Here is a 25,656-nt window from a genome sequence, read left to right as displayed (position 1 = left end):
GAGAATGTATTTTCCTGGTCTAAAGTACCTTCAAACTGGCAAAGGGAAAGAGAACCCCATTCTCCCTCTCTTCTTTCCAGTCTAGAGGGTCTAAAGTAGACAAATGCTGTTGTGTCATTAGTTTTCATTCCTTGCAGTACAAGGAGACTATTTAACCGCTACATTTTCCACTCTGAAATAAGCTGTCAACCAAAAAAAAAATTACAAGTGAGAGTGAAGCAATCAAGAATCCCCTTTACTTATTTTTAGGGTGCCATTTCTTCTCTGGAATTAGATCCCCATCTTGTGGGATCCAACCTCCGGAGACCAGAGCAACCACATGTGATACTTTTACCTTCATTGTCTCCCCATTCTCCAGCCTGCAGTTTGCAAACAAACCCCATTAAAGATCTCCCAGCCCATAAAAGGGAAGTGGAAAAGCACACAAAGTGGTGCCACACTCAAGGAAATTGCAGCAAGATATCCATCCGCTCTCTTATAATGAAGGGTAGGACAGTTCTCACCTCTGCCCATGATAAGAAAGAGGACTGCCTCCCTGACCACTTCTTACCACTGCACTACGTTCTCAGCTATCCAAACCTGGGCTTAGGGTGACCCAGCACAAACGACAACCAATTCTGCACCCTATTAGTTATATATTTCAGCTTTTCCTGCTGCAGAGTAGTCCTCTCTTACCCAAGAAAGATTTTGATTTCTCACAAAAATCAAGCCTTTAAAACACTTAAAACAGTGCCATTATCAGACTGTTTGGTTGCAGTGATGCACCATGTTCAGATCACAGCGAACAGAAACTCCTAAAGTCAAATGCAATGGTGTGTCTGAGACATCCCCTCCCTGCACAGCCACAGGAACCTGTCCAACTCTAGAAGGAGACAGGGAAGAAAAACAAAGCTGAGCTGTCCTGGAGTAACTTAAGTGCATTTTTACCCACAAATGAAAGCTGTTCTAAATTTGCTCTATATGCGAATTAGAAGAATATGTCAAGAGGCTTAAATGACCTGAGCCTGTCAGCAGAACTTGGTGTTTTAAAAAAAAAATAAAAAAAATAAAATAAAAAAAGAGAGAAGGGAAGTTTTGGTTTGCTGAAGGATTTCACTTGGTGATTTCTGCATACACCCGTTTGCAATTTGTACAGGAGTGTCATGCAAAGGGCACGCTGCACGGCACAGCTCTCGAATCCTCTCCCTGAAAACTAAACCATTGTACCTCTACTGTAAAAAAATACAGCCCTACTAATACTAACCCATTTTCATCTCGTTAGCAACCCAGAGACCAGAACTCCCTGGTGCCCTGACATTGTTTCATATGATCCATTCCCTTCCCCGTCACTTGTGAATCGGTCACAGCCCATCAGCTGAAAAGCAATGGCTGGTATTTCAAAAGCTCCCTAGAAATTACGTGGCAATGACGTTTCCCTAAAGGGGTGTTTTGTGCAACTGGCAACTTGCTGAAAGAGGCATTATCCTTCTTGCAAATAATAAAAATGAAGCCTTACTCACCTGGATAAAGAGCCAAAATCCAAACTAAATGGCTAGTGGCTCTTTTCAAGAACTTGTGCTGGAACTGAAAGGGCTGTGGCGCTCACAAGCATTGAAAATCGGGTCCCAGCGTGACAGGTTGTTACCTTAAACAAAGTGCCAGTATACCATTTTCACAGCAGCATTAATGATTTGCCACATCCATAAACTTTTTTGCATCTTCAGGTGAAGGTACATGAAGACCTTTACATGACTGTGTTATACCAGGAGTACCCAGGAACCCAAAACCTCCTCAGCTTCTCTTCCATGTATACACAGCCAGCCACAGGGCAAGAGCATTCACCAGCTGGAGAAAGTACAGAGAGATCAAACCACCCCATGTGCAGCACAAGAATCCATTACCAAAACCACTCAAGGAATTTTTATAAAGAAAAATAAGGAAAAAAAAATCAGTTAATTTAAAAGGTTTATTAGCAGCTATATTACAATAAGCCTGAGACATTCAAATGAAAACTGAAGAATTTATCATCTCAGGCAGCAGCATCCTGACGGGAGCAATTCCCAGCTGTTTTTGAGCAAGCCCTATTTCCATCGCCTCTCCCGACACGGCCGTCCTGTCCAGCCCCCCACGCTCCTCCACATCCTCTCCCACACGTGGTGGGCCAAGGCAGGCATGCAACCCGGTTTATTAGTCTGAGGTCTATCCACACTGTCTCACCTCCAAAGCTGGCATGTCCGCGGGAGACTGGTGCACCAGGCAGCGCCTTCCTTTAAACAGCTTAACAGTCTACATAATTAAAACCAGTAGATGTAAGACCAGCGAAAATTACAGTGCTGAAGGCCTGCAGTCCAGGTTGAATAAAAGAAGTTTAACAGCACCTCTTTTCCCAGCTACAGTACAATAAGCGTAACAGCAATTACTAACAGCTCAAAAGAAGGAGCAAGGGGTCCTTATGCCTCAACTTGGCACTGCACTTTCCCCAGGCTTTTTAAAGCCTTGTGAATTATACCATCTATCACGACAGCTAGAAGATAAAGGATTTATTTCAAGAAACATCTCTGGATTTTAAGTGTTTAAAAAGGTCTAAAAGGCAACCACACAAAAAGCTGGTCCAGCATATGGTTGCCCTGTAGTTAAACTTTTGATTTTATGATGCAGCCATGTCCACAGAACATGCTGGATATGCTACTGGGGATACCGCAGTCCCTGTGGCCATTAGTCATACATATGCTGAAATAAAAAAGGCCCATGATTTAGCAGTTTCATTTTTGAGGTCATAAAAAGAATTCAGAGGAATACCCATTTATTAATAAAGTTCCTATGGAGTATAAATTTTAAATGCAGACTTAAAGGCACAGAATTCCTCTTAAATAAACAGAGAAACCTTCCCCAGAAAGCCAGGAAACGTTAGAAGAAAAAGTTCTTTTATGATAATAAGCACATTTGCACTCAAATTATGTGATGTGGGAAGAAGGAGAGTTAAAGCACAAGGAAGTACAAAGACCTCAAACAACGTGCACTGGGGAACAGAAACATGCTTACATCTGCACATACCCCTATCACCACCTACCCAACGTGGCCCATATGCACTGTTGGCCTCCAGTCCACCCCTACAGACGTCCTCAGCAATGCCTTCATCTGCTTTTCCCATCAAGCAGCTGCCCCATCTACCCCAACCCAAGACATTAAACCTGAACTTGTCTGGCTGCCATGGCCTCTCCGTTCCCACGCCCACCAGGAAGCCAAAGGATCACATTTAACCTCAAGCTCCTGGCTTGACAATTCACTTCAGGAGCCACTTAAAAAAAAAAAAAAAACAAACGTTTCCAGTTCTCCAAGTCATTCACATCATCTTCTTTCCCCAGTTTTCAACCCTCCTGCAAGCAGCAGAGCATCCTACAGCCGTGAGAGACCTCATCGGGTACCGCTATGGTTTCCGTAGTTGAGCTCCAGCCTGAATCTGCAAAGCAGGGGATGAAAGACGGCGACAGACCCATGCACAAAGCCACCGCACTGGCTCTGGCTAAACAGCATTAGGAAATCTCACATCTCGTCTTCAAAACCCATCACGATCGCTGCCGAGTCAAGAAAAGAACGGCTGGATTGAGTTAACAAATGCAGACACTTCACAAGGATCTGTCTCAAAAAGCTTCCAAATTAAACAGCAAGTGTCAAGTGATTAGTCCAGTTACCGTCAAGATGGTGTTCAACATGCTGTTAATGAAACAGCTTTCAGTGCCAAGTCTTAACGAAAAAGTAGCAAGTTAATGCGCATTAAAGTCTGTAATTTTAATCCAGTGCAAAACAAAAATATTTTTACCAGTCTTCTCAAGTAAGTTTTCAAAGAGGTTAAGCAAAGATGCTGAGGATAAGTGACCAACAGGAGTCGCTACTTATTTTCCATCTCTGTCTTGATGGGGGTGTAGCAGGCAAATATAAACACATTATAAGCTTCTGACAATAAACATTTTTACCAGGGCACTTGAAGGCATCTCAGAGCTCATGCAGGTCTAACAGCGACACCTCTCTTCAATAACCAGAGGACATTAATCATTTTTCCCCCTGTGCCATAGCATCCCACTTTGCTGCTGCTTCTCCCAGCCCTGTTTGTGAGCCTCTTCCCCAAGACCTGCGGGCTGAGACCGTAGCTGGCCATCAGACTTCTAATCTAAACAGTCCCAGAAGATGTATTTCCTTTCATAATACTTTAATATAACAAGTAGACAAGCAGCAATACCAAAGATTAAGAGGGTCTCGTTACTGAATTTTACTAGAAAATAAGTTTCTGCTTTACAAACATGCCCAGAAGCAGAAAACACCATCCCCTTATCCCCACTCTGTTGTGTAAATAGTCACCGCATACCCAGCCACTAGTCTGACCTTTTCAAAAGACTCCCCTGCCTGCATCCAAGACTATAAAATTTCCTTGCTTTTAATAAACAACATTATTTTTACTTTTTGTGCTTGTTAAAGAAAAACTTTGGAATAAGAGTCACCGCTTAAACCAGCGGGAAGTTCAGATCTAAAGGTGCTTTTGGAAGTAGTCCTGGGGCATATTGTAAAAATAGAGCCCCCATGGAGCAAGCGGATACAGGGATCTTCCAGACACTGCACCTAAACCCAGACTTGGCACCGGTAGACCCAGCCCACGTGGCAGGGGAGATGAAGTTTTACACAGGGCTCCTGTGACCTTTGGAGAGTATCTCTGCTGCCAGAGCACTGACACCCAGCAGAAGGACATTCTCTGCACAGCGCATCCAGAGAAAGGCAGTAAAATCTAATTTACTCTAAAATACGCATACAAAGCAAAAACAATTTCCATATGAGCTGCAGAAGATTACATAAAGTTAAAAAATGTCAGGGATGAGGATAATTAAGAACACTACACAAACTGCATTTTTAAACATTTTTCCGGGCCATCAAAAGGCCACCGGGCAGTATCTGGAGACTGAGAAAATGTCCTTCTCTCCCCTGCCGTGCAGGGAACCGCTTGCTCATGTGGCTTGGGGTGGTGTGCATGTGTTTGCATTTAAAATAAAGCACAGGGAGGGGACAGGATTTCCCAATAACGCTGAAATCGTCGCATGCCACGTCTCTACTTACCACCATCAGTTCAAATAAACTGCCTGACAAGACACCCTTGTGTTTTCACAGCTCGGTTACAGCCACCTGCAACAGGAGAGCCCTGCGTGTGTGAAGCGGGGGCTAGAAGCAGCACAGCCTCATAGGTGTTTGGTCCCTCCTGGGGGGCTGCCCACAGTAGGAGACCTTCCCACTGCAGGGCACACGAACTGGCCTCCCCCTGCATTTCTGGATGGGCATCACCAGTAAAGCAATACTGCACAGCCAAGGTGTGCTTGCTGTGATGGGCAACCTTGGCAGGCCAAGCTCTCTACTGCTTTCCACACCACACATTCCCTCCCCTTCGCCCACCTCGATTCTGCAACCTCCTTAACACACCCCTGCATTTCTCATGTGCTTCTGGGGCACATGCCATCAGCCTGAAGCCACACTGTATCCCCCCACTCTCCTCCACGGCCAGGAATCACAGATTCTAACTCTCTATTGCTCACCTAAGCCCATCAACCACCATCATTTTTTCACAGAAATCTTGAAAGAGGTCAACAGGATAAACTTCATGAAGACAAGGTCAGAGGAACGAAGCGAGGATGCTGGGCAGGATAGTCGCTGTTGCAAAACACCATCCTGGGATCCAAAAACCAAGGGAAGTGACTGAAACCACACTTGCGGTGAGCCAAGGAAACAGGCTCCACATGCCGGCAAAGCAGAGTGCACCCAGTTCTTTCCATGGCCATCGTGCAGAGCAACAGGCAGAGCAGCTTGCACACAGGAGAGCTTTTTTAAAAAAAAATGCAAGTTTTCAATTTAGTCTTTAAAAAAATTACACTGTAGCATTTTTATTACAACACCAATGTAATCAAAATGACTAAAATTAAAAAAATAAAAACCAGCAGACACTCAGGACTCATGACCAACATGTACTGATCTGTATTCTTAGTAAAAATGCACATCGAGATTTGGTTACAGTTTTAAGGACAAACCAGTAGCATAGAACAAAGTATGCAAAGAAACTTGCATCCCCAAACCAATCATCATAAATCCAGAGAACTCAAGGTCAGAATTAAATTTAAATCCACACATACCTAAAATATTGAAGCACACAGCTGGGTGCTCAACAGCCTTAGCATGGCCCCACAATCACGCAGCACAGTATCCCAGCAGTCACAGGGAATGCCTATTAGCAGCTGTCATCTCCAGTCCAAGTAATTGGGGGGTAAAAGAAATAAATCTCCTCCTCCACTCCTCATCCACAAGATTTTTTTTTCTTTCTAAGGCCAGCTGCATTTTGATCCTGTGCTACTGAACATTTTTATACCAGAGAACAGTGTATCAGTACAGTGGCAGCTGTACATATCCACATGCTATTTCAGGCAACTTTGTCTAAACTATTTGCAGGCATGAGAGGCCACGTTAAACAGGAGAGGGGGTGCACAAGATGCTAAGCTCTGACTGCTGTACGTGAGTCATTCTCTGCCAGCTCTGACCTGCAGGGACAGCATGTGAAGCAAAGGAAGTTATCCAAACCCAAGATCTGAATCACCAATTCCAGAGACACAACTGTCTTTCTATGGAGCTGCTGTTATTCCATGCTCTGAAGTGCTTCATCTTCTCCAGCTGATGGTCAAAAGTGCATTCCTATCAAAATCTGATCAGCATTTTAGTTGTGTACATCATTGTGCAACATTTTCCTTCATTTTTTAAGTGTATGTATACATTCACATCACCAAGCTGGTATTTCCAGCCACTGCAGGAAAATAAATTTACACAAACCTCACATTACACTGCTCAGGAATGACAGAGACACCAATATCTGTTGGGAAGAAGAGCAAACATCACTTTAAAAAAAGCACAGACGAAACACCAAAACGTTCAAACTCGTACTATATCACCACCTATTAAATAGCAGCTTTGACAGTGCATCCAAGTGATGCTAAAAAAAACCCTAAACTGTTGGTTTGTCTCCATCCATGCGCGAGGCACACTGAGCATTTTGGCTGTCCTGACAAACTTGATCCGATAATGGCTTTTGGATGGGTTATTCTTGGCCCCCAGCGTAGCAGCATTCCCTGTGCTTATCCTGGACGGTTTGTATGCAGCACCATCCTAAGTGACCTCCTCTGCAGGCCGTGCATATTTCAGACATTAAACTAGATAATAAAACAACATACCGGATATCAGCAAGTGTTAATAAGATGTAATTCATTCCTGGCAAGCCCAGAACTCAGATCTCTAAAAAAAAAAAACACTAACAAAAACAAAACACACACGCAGGTTCACAAGGCCAAAGACCAAAAGGAGTTCAAATGTGCAGAGCTACTTTCATCTGCTCGAGCGCTGTGTAATTAAGAACAATATTTGGAATGCAGCAAATTCCCCCAGAACCATAGGTAATAAAATTCAGATTTAAAGAAAAATACAAGGAAAGGAGTCAACGAGAGCTCATCATTTGTACAGCAGGACTACAAGGTGTCTCCGCGCGCTATGAGATCCCTCCAGTTCCTGTGTCTGGCTGACCCCAGGAACGTCTCACTTGACTTCACTGCACCAGGGGCTTCCTCTCCAAGACAGGGGCCGGCGAGCTCCCCGCATCCTTGACTGCCGGCCAGAAACGCAGCAATGGCTCCGAGCGCTCCAAGACAGATCCTTCTGATTATCACAAAATGAAATTTTCAGCTCTTGTCATCATCGGCCTCAGATTTGTAATGTTACAAAAACATGATTTCCTTTCCCCATTGTATCAAGCCCTCTTCCATTCCCGCTGGTGAAATCAAACAATTTTAAAAGAATTTATATGATGCTAATTTAAACCGAATGTATTTAGCTGCCAATCGCAGTTCCCCGACTCTCCCAGGCCTCCTGCCAGCTCTGCTACACTCCAGAGCGACTATCAATCATGGCCAACAGACCGAGGAAACAGACCCAGCGATGCAAGAAGTGATACTGGTAATTCTGGCAGTAGAAACCTTGCCCTTCACTTTTGGCAGAACAATGTGGGGTGACCCCACACAATGGGAGGCTCCAAAAGCTTCAGTCCCTCATCACTTTTCATTGGCGAAACAGCCCATGATGCTTTTTGCAGGAATAAACCTAACACATTGCTCAAATTCCAGCATCGCTTCCAGCTCTGGTTTTGCAACTGGATGTGGCAAGTTGACCTTCCTCCCCAAGCCACTGTGCAGGAGCAGTATGCCTTCACTGCTGGAAAGCCACCAAGTCCAACTTTGGAGATAAGTCTGTTCACAGAATCACAGAATCTTAGTGGTTGGAAGGGACCTCTGAGATCATCGAGTCCAACCACAAAAAAAAAACCACACCACACCAAACGCCCACCAAAAACACCGCACCCACCAACTAAACCCCACACTCAACACCTTGCCATAAACCAATAACCTTGGGCACAGAGGGTGAAGGAAACCCCTTCCAGAGTCTGCACTTTGCTCTAGTAAAACAGCAGAAAATGGGGATTTGGAGGAGACTGAAGAGGTATACTTCACTCTATCATCTGTAGGCAAACTAAAAACATCTAAACATTACCTTCTTGGTGAATCATGTTTTGACACTCCCTTGCAATGGCCCAACTAGCATCTACGTGGAAGGAAAAAAAAAAATCCTTTCCAGTTGAGTATTTTTCTGCTGGATACACCAAAATGATGAAGTTCTGATGTACCCATAACAGAGATGCCAGCAGCATCAACAGGCAAAATAAAAATTTACAATAACCTAAACCTCAATTTAGAAATCCTTAAGGTCCAAAATGGCTTGAACTGAGTAGAAGATGGTGAACGATGAAGAACTTCTGTAAGTGCGTAAGGCACAAAAAACACTGAAAGAACAGAGTGCTTGGCTCAGGTCAAAGCAGGGACTGCAGTGCTGGCCGAGGGGCTATCTGGAGCTGAAGAACAAACAGTCAACTTAGGAGGATCTCAAAACATTAGCAGTTGAAATAAACACTGAAGGACAAAAGGTGAAGAGTAGAGAAAGAGTCTAATGAAGACAAAGTTGTGGGAAGAAAGAAAACACTCTTTAGAGGTTTTGTTCAGATGCATGGCTGCTTGCTGGCTCACACCAGGAGCTTCGATAATCCAGTATCACAAAATCAAACACCAAACTCCACCAAAGGAGGGGAGGATGACAACAGGGTGAGTAAATATAGTTCTTTCCCCCAGGTCTTCTCCCCACTGTTGTCAAATCAGGCACTTCTTGAGCTCAAAACAGTCTGTTAGTTAGCAATCCACAGGGAACCCGGTAAAAACAATTGGCCAGTTTGTCCTGTAAGACGTGGAAAATTGTGCACGAGGAGCTCCACAGGTCTATCAGCCACAGGATGAAGAACCAACTTCCCCCCAGCCTTATTTCAAGTGTGGCACCTACTAGTTTCACTCACTTATTTGGGTAAGGCAGGAGCAGCCACTCTCTACCAACCCCCTATTGACTCTCCTGATTACGCAGGTGGCAAATATTGCAGAGAGGAGGAAGAGTCAGAAGTGGTGAGCAAAACCCAGGTGAGTGCCCATAGCAGAAAAATGGATGCCAGTATGGGCTAGTTGAACTTTCTTAGCTTTGCTGTAAAAAGTCAGATTTCTTTAGAGCAATACACAGAAAACTAAGAGAGCTCCAGGCAGGGCACGAGTTCTCCCCAGGAGCAGGAGGGATGGGAGGGAAGAACAGGAAGAAGTGCACCATGGACTTGAAAGTGACAGAAAGCACAAAACTATAAAAATATCTCCAGTCATAAGACAGCAAAGGAAGCTATTTGAAATTATGGAGAATTTCAAAATTGGTCTGCCTAAGCAGCCACAGAAACGTTGCTGAACGTGCATATCTCTCCCCAGCCATCAAAGCAATCAGCCATGGTACCAAGAGGTTTGAATACAGCATCACGATGACAAAACCAGAAAATACAAAAGGATGCAACATCTGCATCCTCTTATGTCTCTATAATTGGCAAATATCCTTAATAGGATGCAAAGAAGTTCTTTATTTATTTGAAGCTGCATATTTGCTGCATTAATAGCGCACCAAAAGACAAATGAAATTCTTATTTGTTTCCAGACACAGAGCCACAGGAGCCAAGGAAGAATCTTTTTAAAAGTTTAGCTGCCATAATGAACAAAAATAGAGTATTTTTTCTGTAAGCAATTATTGTTTTAGAAACTGCTCTATCAGGTAAATTCAACCCAACACCACCTGTAGCCTTCCCACACATCTCCACTGTGCACATCTGGCTCCACGATGTCACAATAGGCGACAGCATCTTTCTACAGACTCAGAAAGACTAGTTTGATTCTATGTAACAACTAACAAAAACATCTGCTGAACCCTCAGATGCAGAATGGCATCTCTCCATAGCTCCATTACACAATGTAAAGCTTGGTTTGTTTTCCCAAAATACTAGAAAGAAGTTGGAAAGACAGTAAGGCAGCAGATATACTGTAAATTAAATCAATTAATAGAAATTCTCAAGCTAGACCATTTTACAAAAAGAATGATGTTTATGAAACAGAAAATTGAACTTGCCTCTACCTCTTAACTATAAACATACCAGCATAATTTTATCATGTGAAAAACTATAGTGAAGAGTCTTTTCCATAAATCAACAAGTTCAAACCATCAATCACTATCAGAGGAAGTAGTTTACTGCTCCTGGAAGGTAACATTTCATTACTACTGGATTTGAATTTCATCAAAGTAGCAAAGTTCTTTTTAAGAGCCACTGTGAGCAATGCTCCCTGGCTATGATAAGAAAAAACTGTATTGACATTCAAATCTAGAACATTAAAGAAGAGTGGGCAAAGGCAATTCCACTTTAATACACACATGGGGATGTTCAGTTAATCAGGTTCATCTTTCACAGACATCAGCTGCTAGGCAAATGCAAGCAACCCACAATGAAAGTCTACCTAATATTTGGAAATCAGTTCAAGATGCAAAAGAAATAAAATTGCAGTGTGTGAACTCCTATTGCTTTACTCCAAACCTGGGAAACCAACAGGTTTCTTCTAGTTGCCACCAGGCACAGCAGCACAAATGCCCCTGTCCTGCTAAACAGAAAATATGAGTTACACACCGCAACTGCACGTAGCTCTGGGCTACCAAGAGCCTAGGGCAAAACACAGGCAGGAGAAGACAATAGCAAAAATGGTCCATCACTTTTCAAAAGTATAAAAACAGACGATAAACTCTAGTAGCAACCACAGAATGAAGAATCATTGCTTCATCTAGTAAGAAAATTACTTCAATACTTGAAACTAAGTTCACTGCCTTGGGATTGGAAAAATAGAACTTTGTTTACTGTGACTGTGAATCACCCTCGTCTTCCCAAAAAGCTTCCAGCACAAGTCCTACCTGTTTCATTGCAGTCTCTCCAATCTTGTCAGAGTGTTTACGGATACTCTCCAGGAAATCCTTGAGGTCTGACATAGAAACTTCTTTGATCTCTTCACGCAGCTTTGGAATATTATCCACCATGATCTTGCAGAAGCGGTAGTGGCTCACTTGGGGCAGGTATGTGTGCTCAAGGTGCTCAAGGGTCTTCAGCGCAGGGTAGTGTCTGGAGAAAGCAAGGCAGGCAGATGTGGAAAGAAGGACGGCTATTTCCATCCCACTTCCTCTCCAAAACATGCATTAACTGCAAATAATTCAATATATCCAAGAATCTCAGCTCTTTTCAAAGGAACATAGACCATCCAGGTTACCATAAAAGCATCATTTTCCTTTCGAAACAGAGAGGCAGAGGAACACAAAGGCAAGTAGCAGCTCCTTACTCAAGAACTTTGATGTGCAGATAAGGTCCAGCTGGGTCACAAGTAACCAGCATCAGCTGAGTCCAGCAGCAGCTCTCACCCACAGCAAAGCTATTTGGGACACCATATCACAGACTGAAGAAAAAGTTGGCAACCACACAGAGTACTGTTAGGTTATACGAGAAAAAGCTCAGCCCCATGCACACAGAGGAGCAGAGAAGCATGATGGCTCATAGGGGAATCCCAGAAAGACCCTGTACTGGTCTTGCCTAGGAGAGCCACCAGCCTCATGGACAGGGGTGACACTCATCATAGTGAGCAGGTCTCTGGAGCACCACATACACCAAGGCATCTCTGTCAGGTATGAGGCACGTTATGGGACACAGCATTTGGGGACTTGCATCTCTAACTCTCTTCCTGGGTGAAGGACTCTCTATTCTGGGTGCATGTGTGTGCACATCACCTTCATCCCAACCAGCCAGCGGATAGGATGATGCTGTTGGTGTTCGTGAGCGCGGAGTGTTTCTGCCTATTGAGATGTGGCTGGCTCTGTGCATATACAAGTGTACACGTTGTATACATGCCTGCTGGGAACACACAGCCTTGCCCCTGCTTGGACCCAGCGCATGGGGTTACAGCAGACTTGCCTCCACCAGGCTACCAGATTCAGCAGCCCCAAACAGCAAGATGCCATAAGACAGAAGCATGGAGGCAGGAATATACCATAATATACCATAGACAGATACACTAGTGTCTAACACATCTCAATATCCAGTATATGCTACTAGCACAGATACTTATTGTTTTGTTGTAAGGATCTTGGACAGAAGATCTCTCCAACTTCTTTCCTATACATACCATACAACACCTTCCTCCCAGCTGTTGAAATGCTGCTAAGCACCATTAAAAACCCTTTCCACTCAAAATACTTTTTATTTAAGTAGAGGTGAAAACGATCTGGATACAAACCCCCTAGATTAAGGATCCAACAGATACATTTTCTACAAAGTCCCTGCCTCTCCAGCAACTACTGTTGTACGAATGCAGTGTATGAACTTTGCAATGTTAAAAATAAATTTATAAGGTATATTCTTTTTAGAGTGGGGAAATAAGTTAAGACCAGGCTTTTGGTTCTAAGAATCCCAATGTTTCTTCCCTGATGCACAATGCATGTCTTTATGTTTTGGTCATGCTCAATGGCCTTCGGAAAGGTACCATAAATATTATGCAACCTTTCTGCATAAAAGCAACCTTCATAGCTTGACAGAAGATGCTAAATGGGAAACTATTCTAAGCAAATAACTTTTCTCAAACACCCTCCCTCGTATCCCTTTGGGAAGTGGGAGACCATAGAATTTGCCTGTTCGCTGGAATTCACAGGCCCTCCTGAATGGCAATGTAAAATGCAAGACCATCCTCCATCTGGTCTGACCACAGATCCGGTGAAAGGTTAGGGGAAAAAAAAAAAAGTATCATCAGACAACCACCTAGGAAGCATTAGCAGGGTCTATAAAAATACATTTGAGACTAACACCAGGTCACAGTCACCTCCAGGGTGAATTAAGGCAACTCCAGCTGACTACACGTATGGGTAATCCTGCCCACAAGCACCTGCCATTTACATCTTGAATTTTTGGAGGAGAAAAAGCATCGCCATAAGAAACATATTAGCAGCATTGAAAAAAAGACCTGACACTTATATTCCCATTCAAAATAACTCTTGCCTGAACTCCAGGCAGGTCGACAGTGGAGTTATTTTAACCAGAAGTGGCCTGTCCTGTTCCCAACACCAGAAGTCAAACGGATTAACCATGTAAGCCAGCCAGTGTTTACACTACAGTGAGGTATGAAAAACTATTTTCAGTAAAATGCAAACCTCTCCGGAGAGAAACTTAAGAGGGAACAGAAAGCCAGAAATTAAACCAGAGGAATAAACACACATTGGGGGGATTGTTATATTTTAGAGCAGTGTTTGTTGAACTAGGAGGAGGAAAAAGGTGGCTGGGGGAGACACCATGCGGTCATCAATGGGGTCCTCAGATGCCTGTCAAAAACACACGAGGACAGAGGAAAGCTCAACACTGCTCTTGCATGAGATGTGCAGAGGCCAGCAATTCCTGCAGCTGAAGCACTGCCACCTCAGCACAGATTGCAACCCTTATGCTAATGCCTGTTTTCAGTCACCCAGAGGGGCCATGTTCTCGCCCAGCTCTCTAACCCCATCACAACTGCACCAGTGAAACAGGAGCCCTTACTGAGTGGGGGAAGGAGCACTTCGATAAAACAGAGTTAGAGCTGGCTTTTTTTGTGTTTTGGGGATTTTTTTTTTTGTTTGGTTGGTTTAATTTGTTTTTGGTTTTTTTTCCCTGGAAATACCCAGGCTCTGTTCAAGTGGGTACAGCTCTACAGAGGCTTCTTGGCTACGAGCAGTATGAGCATTCTCATTTCTTACTGTTTGGAGACCACATGGATATGACAAGTAACCTAGGGGAAAAAAAAGAAAAAAAAGACTCATCCCTCCAGAGTCCTGCAGAAGGCGGGAGATGCTTTCTCATCACTTTCCAACAAGCAGCCACATATATCCCAACTGTTGGAAAAAAAAGCTCTTTCTGTCCCTTCCTTAAATTCTAGACAACAGCAGATGAAATGTTTCTCTCCATCTCTTCTCTCTGCTGGTTGCAGAGTCACTCCTTTGGGTTCGGAATATGCTTCGCTCCCCTTCTCCAGCTCCAGTTAATGGCCACAGTTTCTGCATTTGGTAAATGCCTGCATTCGGTTTATAAACACCAAGCAGTAAACAGTACATAACTCATTGTCTACCTTGGGAGACTTGAGTTTATTCACCCAGAACACAAAACCTATTACTCCTCTGAGACTGCGTACCCAAAACTCGAGACTCACACTAGTAACAAACCCCCTTGCTAGCTATCATGAAACGATATATAAGTGAGATCAGGTGCAGACACAAAAATGTTTAATAAGTTGTGCTGCGTTTGGTGAATGAAGCCATCAAACCCAGAAAAAGAAAGGAGGAGGAAAAAAAAAAAAGCCAAGTGTTCAGATTTTCTTTAAATGTGGCTTTCAACTTCTATTTGTTTCAAAATGAACCAATCCAAAACAGAGGGCTGGGGGAAGATGCAATTCTTAGAAGCAGACCCTGGAAACACTATCCAGAGCAAGGGAATCAAGCAGCATGTGGATTCCCTTCAAAAGTTAACAGCGCTGTGATCAGCTCCAGCTCCCCACCCCACATCTGTCAACAGATAAGCCCCTCGCTGTTCCTATAAACAGAGTAAAAGCAGTTGGACAAAGTATACACTGCCTTATTCCATACTCAGCTATCCTGAGAAAAAGAGAGCAAGCTTTGCTAACAGCTAAATGAGCTCCCTAGAACTCCATCGGCCAGCCCAGCTTTCAGGAGTAATGCTTATCTGTTCACCCAAGGCTCCTGGGTCCAAGGACCACAGAGATCAGTAGAGGCAGGAGGGGAAGTGTAAAAATACGCCCATCCAATTAGTTATCGCCTTGTTTGAAACATCTGTTTTCTTCTGTATTGTTTCTATGATGGATGGCAGGCATAAACCAGGCATCAGATCCCATCGCGCTCCCTGCATGGCATTCAGCTGGAGCCTGCCGCGTTTTGAGCTGACCTCCTTCCTCCAGCCGCTCTTCGCCCAATTTGCCACCCCCAAGGCTACAAGGCGCCTCCAAAGCCCCATGCTGCTTAAACAAACCACCCCCCAGGATCCCGGCCATGCAAATATCCCGGACCGTGGTTTAATCCTTCAGCATCACAACAGATGCAGGGTGGGAAAAATCCTAGATTTACAGCTCATGATTTCTGAGCCACAAAGTCCTTGTAGCTCAGCTCACTAACAATTATTTCTACCACAAAATAAGCAGTATTCCTTCTCACCAACTTCTACCGTCTTGCACAAAGTATCTTGGGTGTTTGGCTTCCATTCGTGTTCTTTGGATTCTTTCAAATTGTAACAGTTTTTATATTATGACATTCATAGAATGAAATGTAGTTAATAATGCATAAGTACGAGTCAAGCATTGATTACACACATCATAACAGTGAGCCTCCATGGAAAAAAAAGTGAACATACTCCTTAATTAAAAAGCCTAATACAAAACGATATTAAGACCCCGCTGCAATCCCGGTCCTAGGCTGTACCCGTAGGAGGCTGAGCGAGACTATGAAGATACCAGCCAGAAATCAGATAAGTTAACTTGGAAAGGCTGATTTCTAAGTCCTAAGTTTTGAGAAGCTCTTTAATTTATCTAGCACCAAAAGGGTGCTTTTCAACTCTTCCAATATAAACATCAGTCTGTACAAAATTTACCTTTTAGATTTCATTTGCTCTCGCAGTTTGCTGTACATCTCCAGGACTAGAAAGAGAAAGAAAACGCACAAACATTGAGACACAAGCACAAAGCAAAGAGATGTAAATTAAAATAAACAACCATATAAATAAAGAGCAATTTCAGATTCCTCACCAGGAAGACACAGCGTTAGCTTATCAACCGTCGCTGAAATATTTCTCTGTTGTAATCGGCATTGCTTCAGCTCTTCCATTGCTATTATCAACTTCGGAAAGGAAAAAAGAAAAAAAAAAAAAAGAAGTTTCACTAAGAAGAGTAAACAGAGTAGAGAGGATATAAACTGCTTTGCACTTGTCACGACTGTCCAAACAGTTGGTTAACAACAAAGCCTGCTCTGATAACCAGAGAGCTCACCAAGCACTGAAGTGCATTGTTGAAGTAAGAAGGACAGGCAGCTTCAGGTTGTTTAATCGAGTAACAGAAACGTTCCCTAGCCTATTTCAAGCAAGCAAGCAGCAAAACCAAAGCCATCAAAATACCAGCCTTGTAGCACGTCCTGTGAATTCCAAAAATTATTTCCCCTTCCCATTTTATTCATCTCTTCCCTACTCCCTTTCCAAGCTACTCTTTTCTAGTTCTCCTCAAAGACAGGATGTGGCCGCTTGCTCCCAGGGGGATTCTTACCATCACAAACTAACAACGATTTTTTAAATACTCAGTCTCCAGCAGAAAAACCTGTTCATCTGGACAAGGGCAAAACAAAGATCAGTCATCGCATACAAAAGAGAACTCTTTAGTTTCTCTTTTTTTTTTTTTTTCCTCTCCAAAAGGGACAGGTCATGGATTTGTCCTCTAGAGTACCAACTTATCTCCACAGTACCACACTGAGTTTGCAGTCCTTTTGAAATCCCAGACTCCTATTCTTGGAGGCAAATCCTCCATCAAGGTAACACAGAGGTATGTTTATTTGATTCAGGACAGAAGCTGCATCACCTCCTCCCCAAAGGGCATTTTTATCTTTAATCTTGGTTAGAATAATTGGGCTAATGCAGTCCAACATGGGGATTTTCATGTTTGTTTTCCAAACGCAATGCAGCTGACAAACAGCAATGACTGCATGTACCCTCAGCAAAATGAAGTCTGGGTGTCTGGGAGGGCAGTTAAGAAGGAAAACAGAAAAGCTGCAAAGATAGATCTATATGGAATATGAGCAGAGCAGTGCAAGAAGGACCATCCCTGTGGGTTCTCATCCATCTTCATCTTAGGCACTTGAAAAACTTCAAGCACCAGTGCCTTCACACATACTCAGCTCTGAAGTCCCCCCAGTCTGTTAATGTTCCCTTATGATGAAGGGACAGAAGAATTAATGTGGTTAGAGGCACATCACATCCAAGACATGCTCAATCACTTCCTTTTCTTCAAGCCTTGATGCCTTTACCCATGCAGCTTAAAAACCACCCTGACTTTAATTGCTGCTGTACTGCACTGTGAAGCGGGAGCCAGACTCTTCAGCTCATATTCACAGAATCACAGAATGGTTTGGGTTGGAAGGGATCTTCAAAGATCGAGTTTCAATCACCCTGCCATGGGCAGGGACACTTTTCCACTAGACCAGATTTCTCAAAGCCCCATCCAAACTGGCCTTGAACACTTCCAGGGATGGGGCATCCACAACTTCCGAGTCAACCTGTTCCAGTGTCTCACCACCCCCATGATAAAAAAATATCTTCTGTACATCCAGTCTAAACTTACCCTCCTTCAATTTAAAACAATTGCTCTTTGTCCTGTCACTACAGGCCCTAGCAAGAAACCTCTCTCCATCTTTCTTTTAAGCACCCTTTAAGCACTGAAAGGCCACAAGAAGGTCTCCCTGGAGCCATCTCTTCTCCAGGCTGAAGAACCCCAACTCTCCCAGCCTTTCCTCATAGCAGAGGTGTTCCAGTCCTTTGACCATCTTTCATGGCCTCAAAGCACTCCAACAGGCCCATGTCTTTCCAGTGCTGAGGGCTCCACAGGTGGAGGCAGCACTCCAGGAGGGTTCCCACTAGCACAGAGGGGCAGAATCACCTCCCTCAACCTGTCGGCCATGCAGCTTTGGACGCAGTACTGTTATGAACTATCCTGTTCACACCACTCAGGACTGCAGGAGCAAGCCCACAACTTGATTATTGTTGCTTCAAGTCCCTCCTGCTTCCCAGGCTTTGCCTTCCACTAGCTTTCAATCCACAAGCAGTAAAAAAAGAAAAATCACTTCCCAACACCCTCACACAACTCATCTTCCATGAAGCAAAGCAAAATACAGGAAGGAGAATCAACGCACACTTTAATACCAATGCTGTGCACATTATTAGTTAATGCTGGGCAGTTATTGATGCTCTGTGCATCTTGCCAGTAGCGAACACAGCCAAATATGGAAAAGCAAAAAAAAAAAAAAGAATGAATGTATCACTTACTTCTTTTCCTTCATTCTGCAGCTTTCGGTTGGTGTCTGTCACTTGATTCTGCAGGGATATTGGGGAAAAAGACAAAGCACATCTACATGTAAACCAAGACAATGTTTTACACAAAAAAAGAAATCGTACATAAACACCATCGCTTTTCACACAATCTTTTCTTGCATGTCATAAAACAGTTTATTAGCTGATTTAATAGCCATCGCCATTATGGCACACAGGACGCCAAGAGCCACACAGCAAACACCAAGGGTGCCACAAAAGGATTTCCTGGTTACTAGAGAAAAGTAAAGGCAACAGGAATTAATACTGTTGCATGACAGCCTCAAAAAGCTGCAGTCTTAATGGATCAAATTTTGCAGCAGATGCTCACATGCATTCTCATCTTAAAGCTATTTTACGTGAGTGGTAGAGGTAAAACATGGAATTAAATTTCCCATCCCCAACATGAAACGGATTACAATTAGGTTTTAATTCCTTAATATCACAGCAAGAAAAGAACTCTTCAATGTGGGCTTTACCTATAAAATTCAAATATTTTCTGTTAGATCTTCAGATGCATCTCCCACTGGATTCCTCCTCCTGGCTGGTATAGAAAGGTATTTTTATATCCCTGGTATAAAAAAGGTATGTATTTTCTTTACTAAACCATCTTTCTGTATTATCCTATCAACCTGGGGCTCACAGTTCAAAAATTTCCCACTTTTCAAACTTGTCAGTTCCCCAGATAGCAAGATCTCAGCAGTTCAGCTCTTTACAGCTCTAGGCATTAGTTCAACTCAGTAAAAACACACAAGAACAAAGGTAAATTTTAAACTTGTCAAAATAGAAAATAAGCAGCTTACACATTATTTAGACAACAAGCAGAAAGATGACCTTGGGAATTCTGCTGTATACTCATTCAAGTTCAGACAGAACAAGGTTTGTAAATACAGATACCATCTTCTACAGACCAGCTGGGATAGCTGAAAAAAATTAAAGTAAACATGACCAGCTTCAGGTCTTCAGCAAAAACAGCCAATTATAAAGGTAAATACCAGCAGAGGAGGACTGCTCAGAGTTCAGGTGCCTCACATCAGTCCGACACTAACATGCCATAAATCTACTTTTTTTTTCTCCCCATAGAATGCTCTTTTCACAGCTACTAAAGTTGTAAATATTCATTTCCAGGCTCATCTCTGTAAGATGCCTCAGAGGTTTCTAGTTTTACACAGTCTCACTGTACAGTGGAAGCTGCTTCTGGATTTCAGCTGGCATCATCAAATTTTATGAACTAGTTCCTGTGTGTTTTCAGGAGTTCTGTTAATTCTCTAGGCAAAATCAGTAACAGAGCTTGGACAAAAGCATGAGCTGCAACATGGAGCTCTCAAAGTGTATTCAGGAGCATAACATCACACAAACCAACTTAAAATCTTTGTTTCCTGACACTTTTCAACACTTGCAGAAACAAACTGAATTTTTAATGAATTTATCACTAGTGAAGGAACATCATCTGATGCTCTCCAATTATCTAACAGAATGAGGATGGTGCACAGAGCAGCAACAATAGCAGAGCAAAGCAGGACAAGCTTCAAAGTGACTTCAGAAGGTAACAGCCATCTTTATCCTCTGTGAGCGCGCCACTAGGCAACCAGTTCAGATAGGAGGCAAGTTTTGTGTTAATATATACAAAATTGATTCAGGATCCAATTTGTTTCCTGCTGACTATTGAAAGGTACTGGTTAACAGTGATTTCCCATATTGGTCCAAATTTCAATAGGAGGTCTCATACTGAGAGGTTGATGTTGCTTCAAAGAGCAGAGTCATCCACAGCCTCACAGGCTTCCTTTTATTTTAACACTGGCCATGCTGGTTTTGAAGCTTATATCGTGATGTAAGAAGAGGAGTCATCCCATGATCTCCCCGCACACAATTTCTCAACAGCATCTGCATCATATTGCTCCCCCTTCTGCAGTAGCTTCAGTTCTCCTGGCTGCTTGCCCTGTGCAAAAACTGCTCATTTCCTTTATGATGTATTGAGATTTTACAAGCAGAAGCACAGCATCTCTTCCAAAGATTATTTTATTTGCTTATATCCTGAAAATCCCACCAGGAAAAAGGAATCCATGTAGGGTAATTTAAAACTGCTCCTAAAAATAATGCCAAGGCTGTACTAGTCTTCTGTTAAAATTACATATCAATCCCAGCTAAAGCAAAAAGTAAGAGTATACTCTGCCCTTGTACACTAAGAGTTTTCGGGGGTAGAGGGTTGTGTTTTGTTTTGTTCTTAAGGTCTACATCCATACATTGAAAAAAAGAGATGATTATTTATATAGACTCTCAGTAGACAGCTGAAGCTTTTCAGACGAAGAGGTTTTATAATCTAAGACAGACGCACAGCAAGGGGGGGACAGACAACAGGTGGGCACATGTGAAAAACGAGACAAAGGATCACACAATGGCTTACAGGATGCTCAAGTCGTTAGTTCATTCATCTATATATGGAACATGTGGTATGGAGCAGGGCTTTGGTTTTGGGGTTTTTTAACATCACTCTGCTATCATTTAGAGAGTGCCAGAGTGATGACAGAGAGGCACAAAGGGCACTAGAGAGGAATCCTGGGAATGGACTTGAAGGGCAGCACCGTGACCCGACACAGCAGTGCTGACTCCATCCCTCTGTCCAACACCCACCTACTGCTGATTTTCACCCTCCCTAAGAAATGGAGGGTGACTATGGAGTGATCCTTCAAGTCAGTAGTTTATGAACTTCCCAATCTGGTGGGTGCGCCCAAAGACTGAGTTCATTATTCACCACTGCAGTCATTTCTCCATTTATCTAACCCCATGGAAATACAGCCTTTGCACTTTTAGATCATTGCTGCATCCTGGGGCAGCAAGATTCCCTGCTTGGCTTCACACAGGTGAAGGTGATCCTCCCTTTGCTCCAAGCTAGTTGCCATTCCATAGTGGCAGGTGTTAAGTGCTAAACTTGGGCAGAGGTAACCAACCACATAAAAGAGGACTACGAATGACTCAGTAGTAGCACTTCAAAAATGGACCCAGTGATCACAGTACAAACTGATGAAAAGCCAGTGCTGTGCTGTTATCAAGAAAGCAAGCATCACATGAGTATGCATGAACAAAATCCTACAACACACCTGAAATAACCCTTCTACTCCACTTCATTGGTGACTGATTGCCTTCCTCAGCTTAGAAACCATGCTTATCACCAAAAAAAAAAAAAGAAAAGAAACACAAAAACCCACCAAACCTAACTGCACTAACTGGAAGGACTTCAGAGTAAGAAAGTAAAAAACGGTGAGATGCCTAGAAAGCACAACCCTCTAGGATGGATTGGGGCTACCTATTATACAGAGGACAAGACCAGAGAAGAACACTCCTAAAACCTCCAACCTGTAGAAGACTGCTGCAAAACCAAGAAGGAATGATCTCTCTTTTGTGCCTGACACGCCAAGAAGCAGTAGACCTAAAAAAGAATTTTCAACCAAGTAACCTGAGTTTCTTAGAGAAGGAAGGACAGCAGTACCTGGGGAAGGGCAAACAGAAGAGGTTAGATAAAAATCCATTAGGAATGACACAGGTGAAGAACTTGCTCTTTTAAGAGGTTAAAAAAAAAATAGACTAGGTGATTTCCTGAGGTTGCCACCAGCCCTGTGACTGTGATCCTTTCACCTTTGCACCTCAAGTCATGTTTTCCAAGTTGAACTATCTGAACGCATTATCTATTTTTGACCTTGTAATTTCCACTGGAAACTTTTTAGATGGAACAGCTGGACTGGTATTTGGTTTCCAAGACCCAATAGTACTATGGGTTTATAGGTTTGAGAACAGCTCAACACCACACTGCTCACTTCCTAATGAGGAAGAATATTTGTGCAGTACAAGATATGAAAACATTGAAGATGTGTAACAAAAAAAACCCAAAGCAACAAGACTTTCCTTGGAAACCCTATAAAGAAATTAAAAGTAAAGAAATAATTGCTATGGTGAAGACGTATACTTTAAAAAAAATTAACAAATGCAAAAAGTTTTTTTTAAAAAGTCTTATGGCTTACATATCATCAAAATTAAAGAGACACCTCTTTGAAAACATATCCCATGTACTTTCAATTAACTTACTTTTTTATCCATATATAGACAATTAATCAGTGACACAGCATCTCTTGAAAACAACACAACACTGCCTAGTGCAGAAATTCATTGCAGAGGAGCTCTTCTGATCAGGCTGATCAAGAAGATAAAGTTCCCAGTTCAGTACTAGCCCTCTGCAGGGCACAAAACCAGGACAGCAAGTTTAGCCATACAGTCCTGATCAGGTTTTAGGTTGACTTGGAGACACCTGAAATACAACATTACAGTACAGAGAGAAGAGGGCAGCTGTGTTATACATAAATGGGAGAAGATAATGCGTTCAGCTCTTAAAACAACAAATGCTGATATTTCTGCAAGTGTGATATTATACAAAATACCCCAAAGCTAAAAACACGCGAGTGAAGATACATACTAGAGATGCAATACGGAGGGCATTTATTTTATTGCTGGTTGCACGTATTTTCAAAGACCAGCACTATTGAGAAAAAGACCAAGACCAAATAGAGAATGAATAGCTGGAACAAAACACACTCTCACCACTGGACCCACGGATGATTCTCTGGGGAAACCCTTACAAAGAGGACTCAGTATTTCTCAAATAAGTTTCTTTGTATATTTTCCCATGTGCTGTTTTATAGATCACATAGTAATGGAAATCAAGAGAGATCCTGAGGGTACAGAGATGGACTTCACAGTGCGCCACCAACAAAGTAGCTGTTTGTAGAATGGGAAACAGCAACAAGCCTTTGCAAACAAACAATGTGGAATTCTTGGCTAGAAACAATAGCTTAAAAAAAATAAAATTAAAATAAATACTTCTTTCATGGTATTTCCAGTGGCCTCATCCTGCAATCAACTGCTGGATGAATCCTTGCCATGGAAAATACCATTGTAACAAATAATACGGGTGCTTCTGGTGTCAAGACACCCCCTCAGGAAGGTGTTCCTGCAAGCACACGTCCGTTTGTAGGATGGAGACCTGTGTGTGTAAAGCCAGCTAGGAAATGCCAGAGGTAGCTTCAAATGAGTAAGTAAATGTATGAAAAGCAGTAGTCAGCACACTGAAGCTAGAGCTCTTTCATTTTTTCCAAAAAATTTGCTTTTCCAAGATATTTTCTCTCCCCTGATCTATAACTTTATCATTTCTAATGGCCATTGAACAGTCTCCCATGCTCCTGACTCCCAGAAAGGTCCTTCTCAATAGGTCTGACTCCTCTCAGCCAGAAGATTTGCCATACTGGTCTCTGGAGACAGTCCAGGCCTGTCTGGGTGCCACACAACTCAGCCCCATGCACTAAGTGACTGTTCTGGGAAGTTGCTTTTGGTTTTCAAATCAAGGTCACACCTTGCTGCTGCAGCTCTGTCTCTGCTCTAACTTGTGTAGGAAGGTAAGGAAGAGTCTCTGACCTCTGACACAGATTAAATTATTGCTGTGCCTTTTTTTTTTTTAATATGCTCTAATTTGTGCAATACTTGCATTTTAAGGCACAGGAGCCAATCTTCATCTACAAGCCCACCTGGCCCCCACACATAGGAACACCTCCAACCTCTAGGTCCTTTTTCTCCCCAAAAACCTGCCTAGTTTCCTTCCCACTGCTTACCTACATTCTGATCCTACTGATGGCTTTTTCCACATACTACTAAACACAGTTTATCAAGAAATAGGTAAATCTCACCTTTCTTTCATTTTACTGCAAAGCTTTATTTTTTTTCTGCACAGACCACAATACTTGGAAAGCCCATTCCTAGCTGTAACCATTTTACTGTCTACATTCCCAGCTCTAACCATTTTACCTTGTAGTTAAACTAACCAAACCTGGAGATGCTACTGAAAAAGAATCAAGCTGTGCGTTTGTTTACATAGCCTTTCAGTATTTAGTGAAATTAGCAATTATTTTTCACTACTGTTCCTGCTTATGCCTTACAATGCTCTGATGTTTGTTTGCTTTTTAAATATTAACATTTGACTTGCCAACATGGGGCAGACACCTCATGACTGTACAGTCAGATCTGCATCAGACCTCTCTGCTGATTTGTCTCAGATACAGCTGTAAGGAGAATCCAATGTCAGACAGGGCACTAGAGTAGATGCTGCTATAGGAGACGTACCTCTGATTCTAGAGCTTATTTTTGCTTAAGAAATTGGTATAAGGCATACCAGGAAAATCACGTCTCCTAATCCAGAACAGACTTAGCTTTAAGCTTTCTTGTGCTCTTAATGTACCACACTCTTCCAGTTTACCCAAATAATTGTCAAACTTCACATGACTAACCTATTGCTACAGGAATAATGGAGATATTTATATTTTTTTAATTTTAAATTTTTTTTTTAGATAGAGGAGAGATGCTCTAGACAAGAGAAGAAAAGGAAACATTCACGTGGTTTCACAGAAGCTCAGAGTGGTTGAAGTTCGAAGGTCCAACCTGAGGTAATGTGGTCCAAGCCCCCTGCTCAAACAGAGCCAGCTAGCGCCTGATGCTCAGGACCATGACTAGATGGCTTTCTCTTACCTTCAGTTTTTGAGCCTCTCCTCTAACTTTCAGCAGCTCTGTGATGGAGTCCACAAAGCCCTGGTAATGGAAGTTGCACATTTTCTCAATCTCACGATCATGGTTTCTGATCCGTGCTTCCAGCTTCTCCATGAAACGACCATGTTCTTCTCCATCATAGACAGACCTAAAAAGAAGATGCCAACATTGGTCAGGATTCTAATATCTGTTACTGTCATTACTTACAAGAAATATCCAAAATATGAGCTTTAAAAAAAAATTCCTGTGATAAAGGGAAAGTTCTGCTTTTTATTTGCATACACCAGGCACCAAACTCAGGTTTGAAAATCTTCCTATTCCAGACCTCCTTTTTCCACCTGTCAAACACCAGCTTGACATTCCCTCAGAGACAGCAACATGGCCAACTCAGCACTGAATGATCTGAAACAAAGTCTTTGTGCTCTGTCTTAGCCATCAGAGATGGC

At 42.7% G+C, this 25,656-nt stretch overlaps 1 protein-coding gene across 10 annotated transcripts in view; it reads right to left on the bottom strand.

The window, feature by feature from the left end:
* Positions 1-25,656, bottom strand: part of EXOC6B (exocyst complex component 6B) — a 311,137-nt gene that overhangs the window by 233,874 nt on the left and 51,607 nt on the right. For all 10 annotated transcript variants that reach the window (XR_001411259.1, XM_014936006.1, XM_014936007.1 and 7 more), the window contains exons 2-6: positions 25,193-25,358; positions 18,587-18,634; positions 16,308-16,398; positions 16,154-16,199; positions 11,407-11,611 (exon numbers count right to left, since the gene is read on the bottom strand). Coding sequence is in view for 9 of the 10 variants with exons in the window: in XM_014936006.1 (XP_014791492.1) it covers positions 11,407-11,611; positions 16,154-16,199; positions 16,308-16,398; positions 18,587-18,634; positions 25,193-25,358 (556 nt within the window). In the remaining variant the exon portion in view is untranslated. The remainder of the gene's footprint in view (positions 1-11,406; positions 11,612-16,153; positions 16,200-16,307; positions 16,399-18,586; positions 18,635-25,192; positions 25,359-25,656) is intronic.

The sequence above is a fragment of the Calidris pugnax genome, unplaced genomic scaffold (genome assembly GCF_001431845.1).
Source record: "Calidris pugnax isolate Ruff unplaced genomic scaffold, ASM143184v1 scaffold14, whole genome shotgun sequence".
Classification (NCBI taxonomy): domain Eukaryota; kingdom Metazoa; phylum Chordata; class Aves; order Charadriiformes; family Scolopacidae; genus Calidris; species Calidris pugnax.
This window is presented reverse-complemented; position numbering and strand designations above follow the sequence as displayed.